This window comes from Macaca thibetana, chromosome 9, assembly GCF_024542745.1.
Source record: "Macaca thibetana thibetana isolate TM-01 chromosome 9, ASM2454274v1, whole genome shotgun sequence".
Lineage (NCBI taxonomy): Eukaryota > Metazoa > Chordata > Mammalia > Primates > Cercopithecidae > Macaca > Macaca thibetana.
The window spans coordinates 25,832,077-25,853,819 of NC_065586.1; the positions used below are offsets into that span (position 1 = coordinate 25,832,077).

At 35.5% G+C, this 21,743-nt stretch overlaps 1 protein-coding gene across 1 annotated transcript in view; it reads left to right on the top strand.

Annotated features, from left to right (window-relative positions):
• The window catches only part of MYO3A (myosin IIIA), a 266,360-nt gene that overhangs the window by 70,127 nt on the left and 174,490 nt on the right, over nt 1–21,743 (top strand). The window contains exons 7-10 of the mRNA XM_050804485.1: nt 5,438–5,514; nt 9,708–9,853; nt 12,202–12,267; nt 14,526–14,681. Coding sequence (XP_050660442.1) covers nt 5,438–5,514; nt 9,708–9,853; nt 12,202–12,267; nt 14,526–14,681 — 445 coding nt within the window. The remainder of the gene's footprint in view (nt 1–5,437; nt 5,515–9,707; nt 9,854–12,201; nt 12,268–14,525; nt 14,682–21,743) is intronic.

Sequence of the window (21,743 nt, forward strand, 5' to 3'; positions counted from 1 at the left end):
ACTGCAGTCTAGCCTGGGCGATGGAAGTGAGACCACGTCTAAAAAAATTTTTTAAAAAAGAAAAGAAAAGATGATGATTTATATACTTAGTTTACATTATTTAAATAAAAACCATTTTGACAAACTAGAAAACGTAGAGGAAATGGACACATTCCTATAAGCATACAACCCACCTAGATTAAATCAGGAAGAAATGGAAACCTTAAACAAACCAGTAACAAACAGCAAGATTGAACTAGTAATTTTAAAACCGTCAATAAAAAAAGTCCAGGACCAGACATATTCACTGAATTCTATCAGACATTCAAAGAAGAATTGATACAAATCCCACTGAAACTATTCCAAAAGACTGAGAAAGAAGGAATCCTCCCTAAATCATTCTATGAAGCTAGTATCACCCTGATACCAAAAGCTGGAAAGGACACAACTACAGACCAATTTCCCTAATGAACATTGATGCAAAAATCCTCAACCAAATACTAGCTAACTGAATCCAGCAGCACATCAAGAAGGTAATTCATCATAAGCAAGTGGTTTTCATCCCAGGGATGCAGGGATAGTTTAACATATACAAGTCAATAACTGTAATGAATCACATAAACAGAATTAAAACCCAGAACCATATGATCATCTCAATAGATGCAGAAAAAGTATTTAACAAAATCCATCATCCCTTTATGATAAAAACTCTCAACAAACTAGGCGTGTAAGGCACCTATCTCAAAATAATAAAAGCCATCTATGACAAACACACAGCCACCATCATACTGAATGGGGAAAAGTTGAAACCTTTCCCCCTGAACAGGAACAAGACAAGTATGCCCACTTTCACTATCCCTATTCAACATAGTTCTGGAAGTGCAGAGCAATTAAGCAAGAGAAAGAAATAAAGGGCATCCAAATGGGAAAAGAGGAAGTCCAACTTGGCTGTTTGTAGATAATATGATTGTATACCTAGAAAATCCTAAAGACTCCTCCAAAAAACTTAGATTTGATAAATTAATTCAGTCGTCTTAGGTTACAAAGTCAATGTACACAAATCAGTAGCCCTGCTACACCAAAATGACCAAGCTGAGAATCAAATTGAGGACTCAGTCCGTTTACAATAGCTGCAAACAAAATAAAAATACTCAGGAATATACTTAACTAAACAGGTGAAAGATCTCTACAAGGAGAACTACAAAACACTGCCAAAAGAAATCATAGGTGACACAAACAAATGGAAATGCATCTCACGCTCATGGATTGGAAGAATCAATATTGTCAGAAGGACCATACTGCCTGAAACAATCTACAGATTCAGTGCTATTCCCATCAAAATACCAATATTATTTTTCACAGAATTAGAAAAAATGATTCTAAAATTAATATGGAACCCAAAAGAGCCCAAATAGCCAAAGCAATCCTAAGCAAAAAACAAAACAATACCAAAAAAACTGAACAAAAACAAAAAAACAAATCAGGATGCATCACATTACTGGGCTTCAAATTATACTACAAGGTTGTAATTACCAAAACAGCATGGTAGAGATATGAAAGTATGCACATAGACCAATGGAACAGAATAGAGAACTCAGAAACAAAGCCAAATACATACAGCCAACTGATCTTTGACAAAGCATACAAAAACATAAATTGGGAAATAGATACCCTATTTAATAAATGGTGCTGGCAAAACTGGTGAGCCACACGTAGAAGAATAAAACCAGAACTCTATCTCTCACCTTATACAAAAAGCAACTCATGATGGATCAAAGACTTAAATATAATACCTGAACCTATTAAAAATTCTAGGAGACAACATTGGAAAAACTTTTCTAGACATCGGCCTAGGCAAAGAATTCATGACTAAGACCCCAAAAGCAAATGCAACAACAACAAAAATAAATAAATGGGATCTAATTAACTAAAATTCTTCTGCACAGCAGAATAAATAATCAGCAGAATAAACAGACAAACCAAAGAATGGGAGATAATATTTGCAATCTATGCATCCAACAAAGGATTAATATCCTGAATCTACGAGGAGCTCAAATCACCAAGAAAAATAAAATAAGTCCATTAAAAAGTGGGCAAAGGACATGAATAGACATTTCTCAAAAGAAAATATATGAAGACCAACAAACATATGAAAAACTGTTCAACATCATTAATCATCAGGGAAATGCAAATTAAAACCACAATGAGATATACCACCATAATCCTGCAAGAATGGCCATTACTAAAAAGTCTGAATACAATAGATGTTGGCAGGGATATGGGGAAAAGGGAATACTTATACACTGCTGGTGAAAGTGTAAATTAGTACAACTTCTATTAAAAATAGTATGGAGATTCCTTAAAGAGCTATTAATAAAAGTAGATCTACCATTTGATCCAGCAATCCCACTACTGGATATCTACCCAAAGGAGAAGAAGTCATTAGATGAAAAAGACACTTGTACTTGTTTGTTTATAGCAGCATAATTCACAATTTCAAAGATGTGGTACCAACCTAAATGCCCATCAGCTAATGAATGTATAAAGAAAATGTTCCATGTATGCACCATGGAATACTACTCAGCCGTTAAAAGGAATAAAATAACGTCTTTTGCAACAACTTGGATAGAGCTGGAGGCCATTATGCTAAGTGAAGTACCACAGGAGTGGAGAACCAAAAACCAAATATTCTCACTTATAAGTGGGAGCTAAGCTATGAGTATGCAAAAGCATACAGAGTGATATAATAGACTTTAGAGACTCAGAAGAGAGTGAGCAGGAGCGGGGCTAGGGATAAGAAAACTGCACCTTAGGTACAACGTACACTACTCGGGTAATGGGTGCACTAAAATCTCAGAATTTACCACTATATAATTCATTCATGTATCAAATAAACACTTGTACATCAAAAGTTATTGAAATAAAAAGAAAATAAAAAATAAAAGCTATTTTAAACCGAGAGTTGTCTAACCAATGTGGAAGTCTTAGGCCTTTTAAAAATGTCAACTGTAGAACTGGGTTTTAAACTTCATATAACTTACAGAAATGGGAGCGCAAAACTTTTGCTTGTTACTACACATCAATATAAAAGCCTTATTTAACTTTAAAAAATCCACCAATTTAAATATTAATCTGATTTCAAAATATTAATCTGATTTCAAAAACACCTTCACAGAAATATCCAGAATATAGTCTTACCAAATACCGTTTGACTTATGCAATAGGAAATGGGGTTGCCGTACAGCCATGGAACAGTCTAGGAAGCATTGTTGGATGACCTAAAATAGCCATGGCCCTCCCAAGTTGACACATAAAATTAACTATCACAGTGTCTTAACCTCATCAACAAAAGAATAATATTAGATGGTATAATACAATTTATGACCCCTTTATGTTAACAAAATTCTGTATTTTTATAGTTTCAGTTCTCATTCCTACAGTATTTTGTTATTAACAATGACAAAAACATATGCTTTTCTCCCTGCTCTATCGAGATGTCAAAGGTTATAGCAAATTGAATTCCCAGAAGTTGTCTGGTCTATTTGAGCCACGATGGAAAACACGTATTTGATGTTTCTGCTGTCTTTCTAAGACCCTAAGAGTTTTCTTAACTACAAGAATAAAGCCTGCATGTTTCTCTCCCTAGAAATAGCATTTATGCAATAGGGAATGGAGTTGCTGTATAGCCATGGAATAGCCCAGGAAGCCTTGTTGGACAGAACTAAAATAGCCTGAAAATTCCCTAGCAAAGCAAAAGACTGAAGAAGCATTAACATAAACCCTAACCTCTATAATGTTCCTGTGGCTTTGACTTTTAATAGATTATTGCTCTTTCTATTAGCCTGTTTTCTGTTCAGCCTTTGTCCTTTTTGACCTCTTTTTCCTTTCCGTATCTTCTCATTATCCCAGCACTCTGCCTGGAATTTTCCACACATCAGCAGCTTCTCTCTTGAGTTGATTATGTAACTGTTTATCTTGGTGACTTATTCCTTTAGTTACTCTCTAGACAAGATGATTTTCCTAATCTTCTTTACTTCCTTGGGCTCCTTAACCTATACTTTGGATCCCTGTTGCCTTTAAATGCAATTTATGTCAATCATTTTAATAGAATTTTGCATTTTTCTGTCTTAGCTATTTTTCTTGTGGGAATTTACACTAAGTAAAAATGTCATTTGTCCTCAGGAGAGTGACTTTTCTTTCCAGCTTAAGTTTACTAACCTGAAAATGAGCAAGTTAGAATTTATGACCATTAAGTTATCTTCTAGCTATGAAGCTAGTTGATTGTGTTAGTTAAGTGATCTTGAAGTTTAACAGGCATTGCATAGCAGTCAAAAAACATGAAATTTAGTAAATTTCTTCCTCTGTCACTTGTTCATAGTTGGGCATGTGTCCTGTTTCTGATGTTACACTCCTCACTCTTCTGCCCAAGTATATTTCCAACACTGAAACACCCATTTGCTTGCATATGGCCTTTGAATTTCATGGTAAAAGTCAAATGCCATCTTGGAGAAATAAAATATATCTCCATTTTAAATCTTCATTAGTACCTCTCCTCTATTTGGCTTATAAGATAAGCAACCAAAGCCTAAAATGAATATGACTTTGGGGAGGCACTTTCCAAAGCAGGGAAATCAGGTAGAGAAAGCCCATGATTTGGGTTTAACCCATCAAGTCCACAGCAAGGTGAAGGGTAGGAGCTCTGTACAGTCAGATAACCAGAGGAGCAGGAGTGTGAAAATCGAGAAAAGAAACTGTACTCCTAATTCTCTTGAAGGTCAGTGAGGAGGGTATCTAACAAGGTGGAATTAATGGAATGACATGAATGAAATATTTGATTATACCTCTTTATTGTAGCCCTTCAGTCTGTAATCTCTCTAAAGGAAGAGAACTCGTTCTGTTAATAATGTTAGTTTAAATAGATATAGTTAATTTGAAACTTCCAGTCAGATAAGGTGTGATTTGTCCAGGGTTAGTAGATGGAAAATAATTTTATGAAGATTCACAAGTGACCTACTATGTGCATAACACCATATAGGACATTCTCAAACTTGCTGGAATTTGTCAGTGGGCAGGGACAGGAAGAGGGCAGGGAGGAAGCATGCCGTTCAAATAACAGTTACATGCCAAAATATGTAAAATTGTTTACAATGTAGAAGATAGAAAGAAATAGGGATCAGTATAATTGGAGCAGATTAAAAGCCAGCATGGGGGAATTAAGACTTGAAATGGGGCTTTAGGAAGGAGCAGGATTTGGAGTTGAGAAAGAGAAAATAGGAGGACCATTCTGCTTTTTGGCTCTGCAGAAATCCTGATTTAGGATCCTTTAACGTGACGTTAGGGCCAGTGGCAGCTTTGAGGAAATAGAATTTTAATATTAGTTTGCAAAAAAGACTGTAGCAATTGAAATCTCTTTATATGAGTAATTAATGGAAAAAGTACATCTTGTCTCTTCCTCTAGGTGTGTCTGCACAGCTTACCAGTACCCGGCACCGTCGGAACACATCCGTAGGAACACCGTTTTGGATGGCTCCTGAGGTCAGATAGAGTTTTGAGGCAGACAAACGTAATAGCTGATCCTGTCTGACTTTCCTTTTTATGTGTACTCTATCTCCGTAAGCATTTTGGAATATAACAGAAGAAACTCTCAGTTGTGTTATTTTCACCTGAGATTTTTACATGTGTGAGGAGGTACCTGGGAGGTGGTCAGTAAATGGGCTGTGAATGAACACATGAATCAGTGAAAGAGGGAATGAGTAAATCAGATGATGTAAAGAGAAACTACTTCCAGGTTTGTTTTTTCATTAAATTTAGGTGTTTACCGTGTCTCTGTACTAATGATATTTACATTATATTTTAAAATTATAATAGAAATATAATATTATGAGAACCCCTATCCTTTGTGGGAGCAGACTCAGGTCCATTAACCTATATGGCAGGTTCCTGTGTTGAGACACTCTGCCTAGGGGCTATGCTTAGCTTTAGTAAACTCTTTACATCATTACCTTTGGGACGTTGCAGATAAACTGCTAAAATAGTTGAGGTAAAAGGTTTTCAAGAGTCATCTTCTCCCCCCATCACTATTAATGATTTTAATCTTTTTATGTTTATCACTTATAATGGACCCTTATTTTTGAAGACTGTCTCTACAACTGTTGGGGAAAGTGCTGCTATTTATCTCCAGTTTTCTAGGGAGTGAAGGGAGGAGAAGTAATTAATATACTATATTAATATTTTCAGATCTTATAAATAAATTTGAAGATTAAATGCTGGTATGCTGTTTTTATTTGAATACTTGTTTAATTATTACTTGCAAAACAAGTTAAAATGTAAACTTAGTACAAAATATGGACAGAGGATGAAGTATTTTAAGAAACTTAAAAAAATCCACAATGGATTGAAAAAATTTTTTTAACAGGGAGCATATCTTAGAATAAAAATAGAAAGTATAGTCATATAAGCAAAACCAAAAATTGAATAAGAGAATCTCAAGAGAGTTTCTTTAGAGTTTGTTTTAATATATTACTAGTGTTTTTTAAACTTACAAAAAAATTACAAAAATGAGAAGTTAATAAAAACCTAGTTACAATACCAAATATTGCATTTTGTTTGCATATATTATTAATAGAATAAATAATATTACATATAATATTGTATAGTATCCTAGCTTTATGGGTTTTGTATGTTTATTATAACAAGCCATTATTCAATATTTAAATTTCCATTTAGTAAAAACACTTATTAATATGCAATTATTAGACAGTCATTTTTCTGATGTCAGTTTTATTATTAATAAACCTATAGTAGCACAGTAGGGCTTGAAAGTTCTTTCTGGCTTAGCAAACTGATGGATATAATAGATATGAAAAAAGGTTCACTACATTTTTTTTCAAGCTGTCATGGAAATACGTGTTTGAGATTTTGTTCTTATTATATTCATCTCTCTGTAATAAGTATTTTCTAACCTTGAAGAATATATTTTAAATAATCAGCTTTCTAGTTAATCAAGATATTCCATATCTACCACTCTATGGTATTAATAGCAAATGTCTAAGAATTAGAAAGCAATAAGGTAAACAAATATATGTATATATTCACCATAATGGCATAGAAGTATTTCAGTGTTTTTAGACCCCAGGAGGCAAGGTTGTTCAAATCAATTATCACTTGAAAAGTGAAATTCTTGATTTGGCATGTTTAAATTAAATTCTATATCAAAAGTAGTATTTGCTGGTTACATAAAGACATCCTCTGCCAGGATGAAGGGAACAAGGGAATTAGCGACTGTAGTAGGTGACCATACAACTTATCATACAAACCAGGACACCTTGGAGAGTGAAAGGGGATGATATTTATTATGATTCTAGGACTACAAGCATTAAACAAGAATGTCCCAGGCAAACTGGGACATAAATTCACCTGAGCCTATGGGGAGATATCCTCTGACCACACATGTAAATTCATAAAATAATGTATTATCCTGAAAAATAATTTTCCTTAGGAAAAAAATGACGGGGCAAAAGACATTATTTTTAAGCTCTAGCAAACAAAGTTATATTAGACAACAGAATAAGAAATTCATATGAATGCATTTTTTAATGTTTAACAGCTTTAAAGAGGTATAACTATAGAATTAGGTCATTTAACATATACAACATTCTGATTTTTAATGTATATTCACAGGGTTGTGCAGTCATCATCACGATCATCAAAAACGTTTTTGCTCCCCCTCAAAGAAACCTAGTAGTCATTAGCATTCACTCCTCATCTTTGCCTAAGCCCCCTTACTCTAGGCAACCATTAATCTATTTTCTGTCTCTGTGGACTGGCCTTTTCTGGATATTTTAAATAAATTGAATCATACAATATATGGCCCTGTGTCTGGCTTCTTTTACCTAGTGTAATGTTTTCAGGGTCATCCATGTAGAAGCATGTATTAATGCATCACTCATTTTTAGAGTTGAGTAATATTCCATTGTATGTATAGACCACATTATGTTTACCCATTTGTCAGTTGATGAATATTTGGGTGTTTATCACTTTTTGTTATTATGAGCAATATTGCTATGAATATTTGCCACATGAATTTTTTATGTAAAACTTAGGACTTTACTGTTTCCCTCAGTACTTCAGGCTATGATCTCTGATTTCAGCAGTTCACTCTCATGTGATATTGAAAAGACTTTCATAGAAAAGGTTAAGAAGCACTGTGTATGATGATGTCCCATCATACTAACTCTAAGTTGAGAAACTATTCTCTCTCTTTCTTTATATATAGACATATACATGCACATGCATAATTTATTTATATATGCATTTATTATTGTCCTTCAGGTACTTAGAAATGAATTGGTTAATGGTCTTCTTATTTTCCCATAAACTCGCCACCCACGCCAGAACCAGAATATTACCCATAGCATGCTCTGGCCTCTATCTCTTCATCTATTCCAACTCCTCACCTCCTCTCAAGACTGTCCTTTGCCCCATATGTTGTGTTTATCATTGCCTTCTTTTTATTTTTTTAATCACACTGATATGCTTATAACTAAACTGTTTCCTGTCATTGCCATTAGTGTCAGGTATTAATAAGGATTTATTTATGAAGGAGTCACCTTTCCTGGATGACATGTGTGTAAATGTTACCAACTGAATTCTAGTGTGCCCAGAGATGGATTTTTTAAATGTGTTAAGCCTGATGTTACGTGAAGTCAGAAGGTGAGATATCGTTTCCAAAAGGGCCTTAGATTTTTCACTTTGTATATCATTTTACGGTACTGTATTTAAATGACACAATTCTAATCTGCCATCATTCCAAAATTATTTTTTATTTTTCTTGTGGGTTGGCATGCACAAAACATAAAATTTTAAAAATGCAAAAAGATGATTCTTAGAATGTAAAGTTGGATTTCCTTTTTGTGTTTATTGATGTTAATAATTACCATTCACAATCAATCTGCATTTGTACTTAAACATTTACAACTAAATTGGGAAGTAATCAATGCAATAATTTCTCTATATAATACAATCTTATAATATTACAAAAACAAATTCCTCTTTTTTCCTTGTCTCTCAATTACATCTTTTGATTACTGACATGTTTTTAAACCTGGTTGCAGTTTTACAATTTAGGGTGGCCTCAGATAGGCTGTTGGTAAAACTACATCAAGGTTTATTTTTATTCGGTTTTCTTTTATTAGTGTCTTAAAGCTTTTGCATTCCTCCAAACTTGTCTTATTCCTCCCTTAGGTAGCCTTGCCTTCTAGTTGCCAGTAGAGATCAAGGCCATCTAACTAGACAGCCCTCAAGCATGTTTACCTTTATTTCCTCCACTTTTAATTCTTCAAAAACATAGCCCTCATCTTTTCATTCCCTCAATAGATATTTATTGAGTGACTACCGCTGCCCAAACTTTAGTTGTGCATTTGATCCCATCCCTTTCCATTTGGGACACGATTTCTTTCCTCTTTTTGTTCTATATTTTCAAAAATATTTTTCATAGACTTCTTCCCTTATATTTGTAAACCTCCTAAGGTATTATCTGTTCCCAGAACAAAAATACTATTACTAATAATAATTTAATCTTTTATTCTCCTCCTAAGTTACTGCCTTCGTCTTTTCTTATAGCGGTCAAACTTCACCAGTTTAAATACTTAATGCTTTGTTCTAAGTATTTTATTACATGCTTGTTAAGGTCACAAAGTTCACCTTTTGGTGGTGTGGTTTTCTACTAGGTGATTGCGTGTGAACAGCAATTGGATACCACTTATGATGCCAGATGTGACACTTGGTCCCTGGGTATAACGGCCATTGAGTTGGGTGATGGAGATCCTCCACTAGCTGACCTGCATCCCATGAGAGCACTCTTCAAAATACCAAGGTCAGATGACTAACATTGGGTCCAGTATCTGCAGCCTGTTTTTCTTCCTCCAGCCACTGAGTGTTCATCATGCTCTTCATGGAGATGTTCAGATACATTCCAACAAGTTGGGAGCAGAAGAGCCTGGAATATTATTCTGCTTCTTCTGAGACATTGTATTTGTTCAGTAGTTGCATTTCCCTGGTCTAAGTAAAAGAGCTTTCTCTTGATACAGTGTGTCTTTCTCTCTTTTGCTAGGATTTGATCTCAGAAAATAGCGGTTCCTCTCACTCTTTTTCAATTCCTCAATGAGTCAGTGAGGCATCAGAGTCCATAGCCTGTGCAAGTGTTTTGCTTTGCTTTACCTACCAATCTAGTAATATTTTACTACTTGCTAAGATTTCCCTTCGTTCAGAACTTTAAAATAATATTATTAAGAAAATTATATATAAAATTTATCCAGAAAATAATGATTTTAAACATGTTAATATTTTGAATATGTTAATATAAAACAATAAATTTAGAAGAATAACTTCTTTTGGTGCCATGAAAGCACTTGACTATTTATGTACCCCCCACCCCTTCATGTGTGTATCAACAGATTTTCCCCTACTATCCTATTAACTAATTTCTTTAAATACTATTTTCTATGAGTGGTAGTTAGTCCCTAGATGTTTCAGATAACTAATGTGAAAAGACTGCCTATAATTATTAAAGGTGTTATTTTTGAATATATTTTTAAGGATTTTGCCTTAATTATAATGCAGTGCACACCCAGAGCCTGTGATGACAGGGATCCGAAACATTAGAATATTTGGCATCTAACTAAATTATTATAAGACCAAAACGTTTGAATTCATTTTTGCCTTTGAATTTCTTGTCCTATCTGTATGTTCCAAATTATAATACCTTGGCTATATATCATCCTTTACATACTGCTTATTTTGTAAGTGGAGAAACAACATTACAGAAAATAATGAAAAACCTTCTGTATACTAAATCCAAGACATTTCATTAATTTTGAAGAAAGCAGGAAAAAAATCTGTAGTTTCTAACTCCTATTGTCATTCAGTATGTAAGGTGAAGTTGTGTACTGCCTTAGCTGCTTTAATTGTGGATTAAACCATCATATTTAGTCTGATGTTATTACTCTTGGTGATAATGCCACATGAAGGAAGGATGACACTGTTGATAGATATTGTACTTAGGTAACAGGCAATGTGCAAAGTAATTCTAGGAACTGCATCATCTTGGTTATTTCTTAATTATGTCTACCACCAGTGGACTTCCAAGAATACTGACTATGGTAATATGGAGAAAAAGAGGATCTGAAAAGCTACCCAGTTCTGAGTGTTCCGAAATAATCCACACTTTGTTATTCAAAGCAAGCCAATAAATCTCATAAAAGGACATTTTTAGGAGGACAAGAAACAAAACAACATTTCTGCAGAAAAGAATTACTTCTTTTAATGTGCAAATCAGCAATCTTCAAATTGTCCTCAGGATTGTGAAATGAGCTTAGTCGTGATCTGGAGTAGATGAGTAGCTGCACTTTTCTTTAATGAGCCTGTACAAACTGTACATTAATTTCATTATAAGCTATTTAAGGAGTAATGCAGAACTGAAGACAAAGTATTTCCATTTCGCTAATGAAAACAAAGAGCTGTTAGAATTAACATAAAGCAGCACTTCAGCAAATTCGACTATCATGGTTGATCAATGTTGCTTGATTGCAGAGTTAGATCAGCCTCATTTTCAAGTGATGTTCCTTTGTATTCAACGAATGTGCCAAAAAATATATTTGTTCAGTTTAAACTGAAAGGAATTAATAAAATTGTTAAAGCTGTATTCACAGCTTTATCGCTAATAATATTTTTCAGTTCCTTAACACTTTGTAACATGTTTCCTGCTGTGTGTCCAGTAACAACAGAACAACTCATAAGGGCATTCTGCTGTGCCACTCCCTGGCACGCTTTCCTTCATATTCCAAACAGGCCACTTCTGTGTTCCCTGGATGTTCCTCAGAGACTTCATTGGGACTCATAGGAAAAAGAAACCTTTTCCCCTGCATCTATTGTTTCTGTTCTGTTAAGTATTGATGTTTCCCCCTAGAGCTAGGTAAAAGCAAGAAGACTCTTTAAAAGAAAAAAATTAGTAGTTGGAAAAATCAGGTCATATGTTAAGTGCTTTCAGAGAAACAAAGATTGTGTCATTTTTGTATAAAGAAAGGTAATGATTTATCTGTCTTAGAATTGGAAAAAGATGGAATCCTTGATTACAACTGGCAGAACCTGTGATTGCATTAGTCTATCTCATTTTGCACTGACTGACCAATACGCAGAATCCAACACTGATCCTTATTTTTCTAGGAATCCACCCCCAAAACTAAGGCAGCCTGAGCTATGGTCAGCAGAATTCAATGACTTCATAAGCAAGTGAGTAAAAAGTGTTTTAAAAAACCAAAGAAATTCCCTCCTGCTATAACTAAATCTCCTCCTATTTCTTCTTATCTGTTAAATGGCCCCAGAGATTTCTATTATTTTCTTCAAAGGAAGCACCTATAGTGTCTTTTAAATGTTGGGCGAATTTATCATTGCTCAGATAATGGCCTTAGCGTCATGTTTATTCACTTATCAATAGCTATGCTTCTGTGGACCCTTTATAATCAATGGACATGTTCTTCTGTTCACCTGTGTTTTGCCTATGAGTGTCATTTCATATGAGATGGGTCTCAACATACTATTAGGTTTCGCTTCTTTATCCAACTTTATCGTCTGTGCCTTTTAATTGGGGCATTTAGCCTGTTTACATTCAATGTTAGTATTGGCATGTGTGGATTTGATCCTGTCATCATGTTGTTAGCTGGTTGTTATGCAGACTTGTTTGTGTGGCTGCTTATGGTGCCACTGGTCTATGTACCTAACTGTGTTTTTGTAGTGGCCAGTCATGGCCTTTGCTTTCCATATTTAGCACTCCCTTCAGGACCTGTTCTAAGGCAGGCCTGGTTGTAATGAATTCCCTTCACATTTGCTTGTCTGAAAAGGATCATATTTCTCCTTTGCTTATGGAACTGTAGATGCTTCCACACAAATCCTCAATGGAACTTAGTGTCTAATGTATTTCTTGCAGTTTCCCCTCTGAGAAACATTTCCTGGTTTCTGCCAAGCAGTTAGTATTCTGTCCTGGTTGCTATTGGTTTGGTTTCTCTTCCTCTATTAACATTGCCAATTGTATTTAGCTTACCTGTTTTGACATCTTTCTCTTTAACTAGACAGTAAGCAACTCTAGGGCACTGAACGTGCCTTACTTGTCACTGTAACTCCAGAGTCTAGCAGAGTGCCTAGTACACATTAACGAGTTGATAAAGTTTTACATGAATAAAATAATTTCATATGTGACTCTTCTGAATACATACATACAATTACTACAGATGTCAGAAATTAATGCATTCTGTTAAACTAGAGGAAAACTAAGAGCACTTGTTCTTATTTTTTAGACATTGGCATTCTTATTCCTTAGCATATTTTAGCATTCCTGGGAAATATATTTTTGGTTAAGCTCAATGAAATAAATTGCCTAATTACTATAATACCTATTAGAAATGGCGCTGCTTAAGCCAAGGCATGAGTTTCATCTTTTTATGCTTTTTTCTTGTTTTTTAATATCCCCAAATGACAGCCCAATTTTCTCATAATTGTAGACTCTGTGAATTGCAGGGTTAAAGGGGTCTTGGAAAGTTGTACAGCCCAAGTTTATATCCAGAGGTTAAATCCTTCTCAAACATGTGCACTCAGTGACTGCCCAATCAATACTTAAATATCTCCAGTCAAAATAATATTTCCCAGTTCAGCTCATTCTACTTTGATAAGCCTCACTCTTGAAAAGTTCTTCCTTAGACTGACCTGAAAGCTGTTTCTCTCTTGATTCCACCAACCAGTTCTGGGTCTTTTACCCCTTGTGACCACTGAAAACTACTTGAGTCCTTCTTTTAAATATTCAAAGTCAGCTGTCACAGCTGGTTAAACATTCTACGTTTGTTCAAATGCTCCTCCTGTGCTGTTGTTTCAGGTGCTCTCACTAGCCCTGTCCTTTCTCAAGAATATGCTCTGGTTGAACCTATCAAGAGGTACAACATGCATTAGTACATCTGCTGTATGACCTCAAAAAATACCTATTGACATGGAATTTCAACATCCTTAGCTGAGTGGCCTTCTCAATTGGGTTACCAGTTTTATCACATAGAAAGAAACAGATCAATTGAGAAGCCTTTAAAAGCATTTATGAAGGGAAACTGCATTGTTTGTTTTTTTTTTTAGATAAGCATTAAACTATAATGACTTCATTGTCGTTTATCTGCAGCTACTGACTTGTAAAGGAGACTTTGCAGTGGAGACATTTTAATTATCACTATGCAATAATCCTTGCTGGGAGAGGACAGAAGTGGTATTTAGTTGAAAGTTGGTATCACTGCAGCTTAATCACTCACAGATGTGTGCACTTTCACAAACATTTCATCACATTGCAGTTTGCTATTTTTGAGAGATTAAAAATTGCAATTAATATATTTTAAGCTTGGGCTGAGCATTTGTGAGGAGCATCACTCTTGTGTGTTAGATTAATTTTTAGGAATATGAAAAATAGTTTCAAAACTCTAACTTATCTAACAATTGCATGTTCTTTTTTGCCAGTGCAGGTGCTTGACTAAAGATTATGAAAAGCGTCCAACAGTGTCAGATCTTTTACAACATAAATTCATTACTCAAATTGAGGGCAAAGATGTGATGTTACAAAAACAATTAATGGAATTCATTGGCATCCATCAATGCATGGGAGGCACAGAAAAGGCCAGGTAATCAAATAATATCTTGATTCCAAAATCCAGAGATTATTGAAAGATTTTGAATAGTTTAATAATACATTAGTTTTTAAGCTGAATAAAATTTGGAGGTAATGGGGACTTACATGAAAAGTGAATGTCACCTGTTGAATTGCATCTCAATATTAGTAAAATTACCGGCAACACTTTTATTTTTTTTGAAACGGAGTCTCACTCTGTCGCTCAGGCTGGAGTACAGAGGCACGATCTCGGCTCACCGCAACCTCCACCTTCTGGGTTCAAGTGATTCTCCTGCCTCAGCTTCCCAAGTAGCTGGGACTACAGGCCCCTGCCACCACACCTGGCTAATTTTTTGTATTTTTAGTAGAAACGGGGTTTCACTGTGTTAGCCAGTATGGTCTCGATCTCCTGACCTTGTGATCCGCCCACCTTGGCCTCCCAAAGTGCTGGCATTACAGACGTGACAGGCAGCACTTTTTAAACAGGTTTTAAGAACAAAGAATGTAAACTTCAAAAGATCATTTTTGTGTTGGTATATGTTTTCTTGTATTTTCTGCTTTTCTATAAAGTAAGATATCTTAGATTTGGGATTAAAAAAACATAAAACTTGAAAGACCTTTTGGCACTATTATTTGTTCATTTTCCCTGGTTAAATTATATTTAAGATCATTTTAAATATCTTTGTACATCCTATTGGGATTTTAAACAGTATATAAGTTTATTTCAGCAAATTTAAAAGTCACAGAAAAATATACAATGGAAAATTAATCAAGTATAACATTTTAATCTGTAACCTTTTAATATCTTCTTTTTGGGTATACTTTTTTTTTTTTTTGAGACAGGGTCTCACTTTGTCACCCAGGCTGGAGTGCAGTGGCACCATCTCTGATCACTGTAGCCTCAACCTCCAGGGTTCAAGTGATCCTCTTTCTTCAGACCCCCCAAGTAGCTGGGACTATAGGTATGCACCACCATGCCTGGCTAATTTTTGTATTTTTAGTATAGACGGGGTTCTGCCATGTTGCCCAGGCTGGTCTTGAATTCCTGAGCTCAAGTGATCCACCTGTCTCAGCTTCCCAAAAGGCTAAAATTACAGGCATGAGCCACTGTGCCCAGCCAGACATTTTTAAACATTTTTAAAACAAAATTGTAATAGTATTATATGTGTCCCAGAGACTGTCTACTTTCACTGAATAGTGAATATCCATATAATTAAACATTCTTCTAACACAAAATTTTAATGGCTAGATAACATTCCCTTGCCTGACAATTTAATGATTAATTTAAATAATTCCATACTTTTTGGCCGTTACTGTTTTTACTCTATCAAGTAACTGTGTAATGAACAGAGTTGTACATTAATCTCTTACTGTTTTCTTAAGATAAATTCCTATAGATGGTACTATTAAATCAAAAAATTATTAAAGTTAAATTTATAATTTCACTTTATTCTTGAGAATCATATTTGTTTCATCCCAGGAGCATATCACTATTTAAGGAGTTGGAAGAAGAGAATAGGACATTACTTATTCGAATTCCTGTTGTGAATGTACACATTTAGTTCCCATTTGTTTAATGCCTGCTATGTGCCAGATTTTATGTTAGGACTGTATTATGTTATCTCATGTGATTTTACAACAAATCTGAGGAAAATATTTTATGATAACCCATTTTCACAGCTGAAAAAAATTGAAGTTGGCAGAGGTTAATTAACTTGCACAAGGCTGCACAGGAAATAAATGACTTAGCAAGGATTCAGATTCTGATCTTAAAGCCCAAGCTTTAATTCACAGGAGTAAATGAACTAATGATTGTGGATGATCTTGGGAGATAATAATCCATGCCTGTTTGAGTTTACAGCTTTGCTGCAGAGACAGACCTGATATACCTTTAATGAGGAAGAATTAGGTGACAAAAAGAAAGAAGCAGATGTGTAGTTTGTAATGAGGAGATAATCATGCCCATCTTTTTATCTTTGTGTAAATGTAGTTTCATAATCTGCTGCAACCTCATTCTTCCCAAAATAGACAACAAATAATCAAAATAAACAGAAATTGAGGTGTATTCACATTGTGTAGGAGGTTCAATGTCAAGAACTGTGAAGGATCTGAGATATTGCCCTACTTGCAAGCTAACAATTTGACCTGCCACAGTTTCATGAATGCTAGTAGAAGACACAAGATTCATGGATGAGAGACAAAGGACTTTACTACTCATTGCCAAGCTGACAGCATGAGTTTATGTTCACATTGGTTCTCCTTGCCCGCTACAGTCCTAGGGGAAATGTGGAATAGATGGATGTTGTGTCCACACTTGGCTTGCCTCATAACTGGGAAACCCTGAACTTGGGAAACTACAATCTTTTAAAGGGGCTGCTTGCATGCTTGCCCAAATTTTGCCTTGGAGGAAGCATTACTTTACCATCCTGGACACCAAATAAAACTTCCATCTGTCCTAGAGGGAGACAGTATTTTTAATTTCTAAGGCTGTTTGCTATACAAACATTATTGAAAATACAGTCTGGAACAAAAGCTAATATAAGACAGGCAGAAATTTGAGAGACCCATGAGTAATTGTCTCCCAGTGTTCAAGCATCATAAGAATGGCTGCACTACACAGCATTTAGATTGTCATTAGATTGTCATGCTTGTGCTGTAAGTTTCAGTGATTATTGGGCACAGTGTTATGCCCAACACTTTCTAATTCTGAGACACAAGATGTAGTCTTGTTTATCCTGTTAAAAATTGAGAATATGCTTTCAGTATGAGAATTCATGATATACTCAGTTATGGAAATTTTTCAGTTGTTATTTTAAGTATTGATCCTCTCTCATTCTTTTCACTTTTTATTCCTGAGACATAAATGTTGGAACTTCCTATTTTACCTCACCTGTCTTGCAATTTCTCTGTCATGTTTGTCGCTCATTTATCAATCTCTGCTACAGTCTGAATGAATTCTTCAAAATTGTTTTCCAGTTCACTAATTTTCTCATAGAACTGGGCCTAGTCTAGATATCTTGTATACCAATATTTTTTTCATGCTGATATCTATTATACATCAACATCTATATTTTTCATTTCTGTAATTTCTTACTTGGTGAGTGGTTTTTTTGTTAACCACTCTTTTCATATCTGACTTTTCATATCTGGCTATTCATTTTTTCTTTTGGGGGAAAGTAATTCCATTTTTCTTCTCTTTGATCTTAAACATACTTTTTAACAGTAACTCTCAGATTTGCATTTCAGCACAGGTGAATTGTCCTGATTATTGAGTTCATTTGTTTATTTAATATTTGGTTTCCTTAGTCTAGAGTTCAGAACTTTCGTTTGCTTTCTCATCTTGAGTGGGAGGTTTTCTATTTTGATTTTTCTTTCCTTCTGCATTCTGTCTATCTGGAGGGTTTTGCCTTTGCCATTACTGGTTTCAAGATTCCCCAGGGCCCATCGTGATTTGAAGGAAACTGCAGATCTAGTTACTGAGCCAGTGAGAAGTAGATCTTCTGTCTCTCCATCCTGCCATCTCAAGCACCTGGCTCTGTATAAAAAGAAGAAGCGGCAGAGATTTTTCAGTCTTTTTCCCAGGCAAAGAACCCCACCCTCAGCCCCATTCTTCCCACCACATCTCGGTCAAGACCTTCATTGTGAATGTGTGTTTTAGTTCCTTTACTCTCCAGGCCTCTTTTTCCCGTTTTTGGTGCCTGACTTCGAATCAGCCTATAGTTTCTGCCCTCTTACCTGGTGTTCTTGTTTGCTCTGTTAGGTCCACTCTAATGCTCATCTTGTTTTAGAAAATATCTTTGTCTTTTTAATTTTATTTTTTAAAATGTAAGAAGTATTTTGTTTTTTACAAACATATGTTTGGAAGAGGTGGGAGTTGAACTTGAATTTTTACCCACAACACTCTTTTGACCATGGATCTTAGTTCAAAGGAGGAGGAAAGATTTTCCTGCCCTCAGCATGCATATTCACACTAGTCCCAAAGTGTCAGACTTACTCAGGCAAAAGAAAAGAGGCTTTGTTATGCCGCTGGTAACACATTAAACAAAAGCTGTCTTCTTGAAGATCATGAAAAATAACTTGATTTGTCACAGTTTCTGATGTGGTAAAATGGATCAAAAAATCTGATTGTATTAAATCTACATAGCTAACTCAAAGCTGACATTTTTCTTTTTGTACATGATATTATCCTTTAGAATTGAATTGAGGTATGTGCTTGGCAGGATAATTTTTTTAAAATTAAAGATTCAGCTTTAAAGAAAACTGTCCTAATATAAATTGAATACAAACTGAATACTTTATAAACTTCCTTGTTGGGAGGAAGTGGAGTATTGGGAGATACTGTGGAATGGATATGAGAACTTTCTATTTTCAGTCAAGACCTGAATATAAAACACATCACTTTTCTAACTTATTCAACTATTCTGAAAAATTAAGACCATGTCGTAATACACTCCTCGAAAAACAGGAAAGCATTTTTCACATGAGTTAAAATTGACAATGTTAGAAGGCAGACTACATTGGTAGAAACTCTAGTTATAAAATTATTTAAAATAAAATTTTTCTTATGAATCCAGTATTTTTAAACTGTTGACTATCTGATTTAATAGGAATAGATAAAAGTCATTTGTAACTGAAATGTGCTATTCAGAATTCTTGACGAAAACAATAAAAGCCCACTTAAAAAGTAAAGCAGTTTAGTGGACAGTGTTGGATGGGTCAGAGAATGGAGAGGATGGGAGAGAGCCAGGTTTAGTCATGAAAGCAGGGGGCTTCAACTGTCCTTCCTCCAGAATCATCAGCTAAACAGCTGCCACTGAAAACCACCCACCTGCCTCTAACATTGCCTGCCGTGACACTAGTTTCTTGAATGCCACATCCCACTCAAAATATTTGTAAACTGACTTTGAGCTTTATGTTGCTTCCTTGAGGTTCTAGGTTCCATACTGGACCATCTGATCGCCCACACGTAGGTTACAGGTCTACACAGGTGGTGAGAGACACTTGGTCTTAGCTCACTTCCAGTTTCTATGTGAGAGGCAGAGTCCTGCCTGCTAACCATTTTGAAATTTCTTCCCCACAGCAGACGGGTATTTTTGAGCTGCTGAAGCAACAGATGGATAGCCATTATATGGAATATTTTTTATTCTATTTCATTCTATTTTAGAGACGGGGTCTCACTGTTGCTCAGGCTGGCCTCAAAATTCTGGGCTCAAGTGATCCTCCTGCATCAGCCTCCTGAGTAGCTGAGCTTACAGGCACAAACCACCACATCTACCTCCTGTATGGAATATTTAACACTTCCTACAATTCCTTCTTTTATATGTCTTGAATGTTTGCCTAAAAATACTATTTAAACTATAATTGTCATTCCTCATAAAGAAAATATCTAACCCAGCATCTACTTAAATGATAACAAATTCCAAATTAAAACTTCCTTTTTTTGAAAGTCATATTATTAACATGTTATCATCTTAAATTTTCTTTGTGTTGTATATACAATGCAAAATAACTTTAATATTTTACTTGATACTCTCAACATGCTAGTGGCAATTACCTTTGACATTTATAGATTGTTATATTTTGCATATGATTTTGTTGAAATAAAAAGGATTTAGTAACTCCTTTTTCTTACTAATGTTGGTTTCTTAGACCAAAAATACTGGCTGTGTTTGTGGTGCTGTTGTAACTAGTCCACTTGTCCTGGCATCTATGGTTTTCAGGCCAGAATATAAGGCGTATTTGAGACATATGTGGAAGGATTAACAAAGGAAATCAAACTAAAAATTGACTATCAAATCAATGTTAAAAGTACCTGCTGGGTGCGGTGCCTCACACCTGTAATCCCAGCACTTTGGGAGGCCAAGGCGGGTGGATCACGAGGTCAGGAGTTCGAGACCAGCATGGCCAACATAGTGAAACCCCCTCTCTACTAAAAATACAAAAAATTACTCAGGCATGGTGGTGGGCGCCTGTAATCCCAGCTACTTGGGAGGCTGAGGCAAGAGAATCACTTGAACCAGGGAGGCGGAGGTTGCAGTGAGCCCAGATCATGCTATTGCACTCCAGCCCAGGCGACAGTGGGAGACTCTGTCTCAAAAACAAACAAACAAACAAACAAAAAAAACCCAGGCCAAGCTGTCAATTCCTTATTAGGTATGGGACTTTATGTAATGTAAATTTGCTCAAATAGGATTTTGATTTTACAAAACAGAACAATGAAAAGAGAAAACAAATCAATAGGAAGTAATAATAGGGTCCTTCCATGTGGCACAATGCGTGACTCCATTTTATGTTCTATCTTCTGGGCAAGATAATTTTTCTTTAATGGCTGTGACTATGTCATGGTGAGAATTATTCACCCTTTGGAACATGTATGCTTTTCCTTAACACATGAGACTTTAAGAATGCTATCCCCATTGCTTTACTAACAATTATATTTTCAATTCCCATCTCCATGTGACTGAAAGATACTTCAAACTCAACGTGTCCAAAATTAAACTTGTGATATTCCATCTAAAATGTGTTATTTGTTCCCTTTCTTATTTTATTTTATTTGTTTTTTTTTGAGACAGGGTCTTACTCTATCACCCAGGCTAGAGTGCAGTGGCATGATCTCAGCTCACTGCAACCTCCACCTCCCAGGTTCAAGCGATTCTCCTGCCTCAGCTTCCCAAATAGCTGAGATTACAGGTGCCAACCACTGTGACGGGCTAATTTTTGTATTTTTTTTTTTTTTCAGTAGAGATGGGGTTTCACCATCTTTGTCAGGCTGGTCTGAAACTCCTGACCTTGTGGTCTACCCGCCTCGGCCTCCCAAAGTGCTGGGATTACAGGCGTGAGCCACTGCAACCGGCTGTTCCCTTTTTTATTAATGACACCACCACTTATCTCATTATGCCAACCAGAAATCTAGGGATTATCTTAGCCTATTCCTCTCTCCTACTTTTCATTTTTAGTCCAAACCAGGACTAAATTTATTACGATCTCACTCAACATCAATTGTGCTATAATCTTTGCTACCCTAGAAATCATGGATTGAGATGACTTCCATGTTGTCTCAACATTTGTTGAGGCC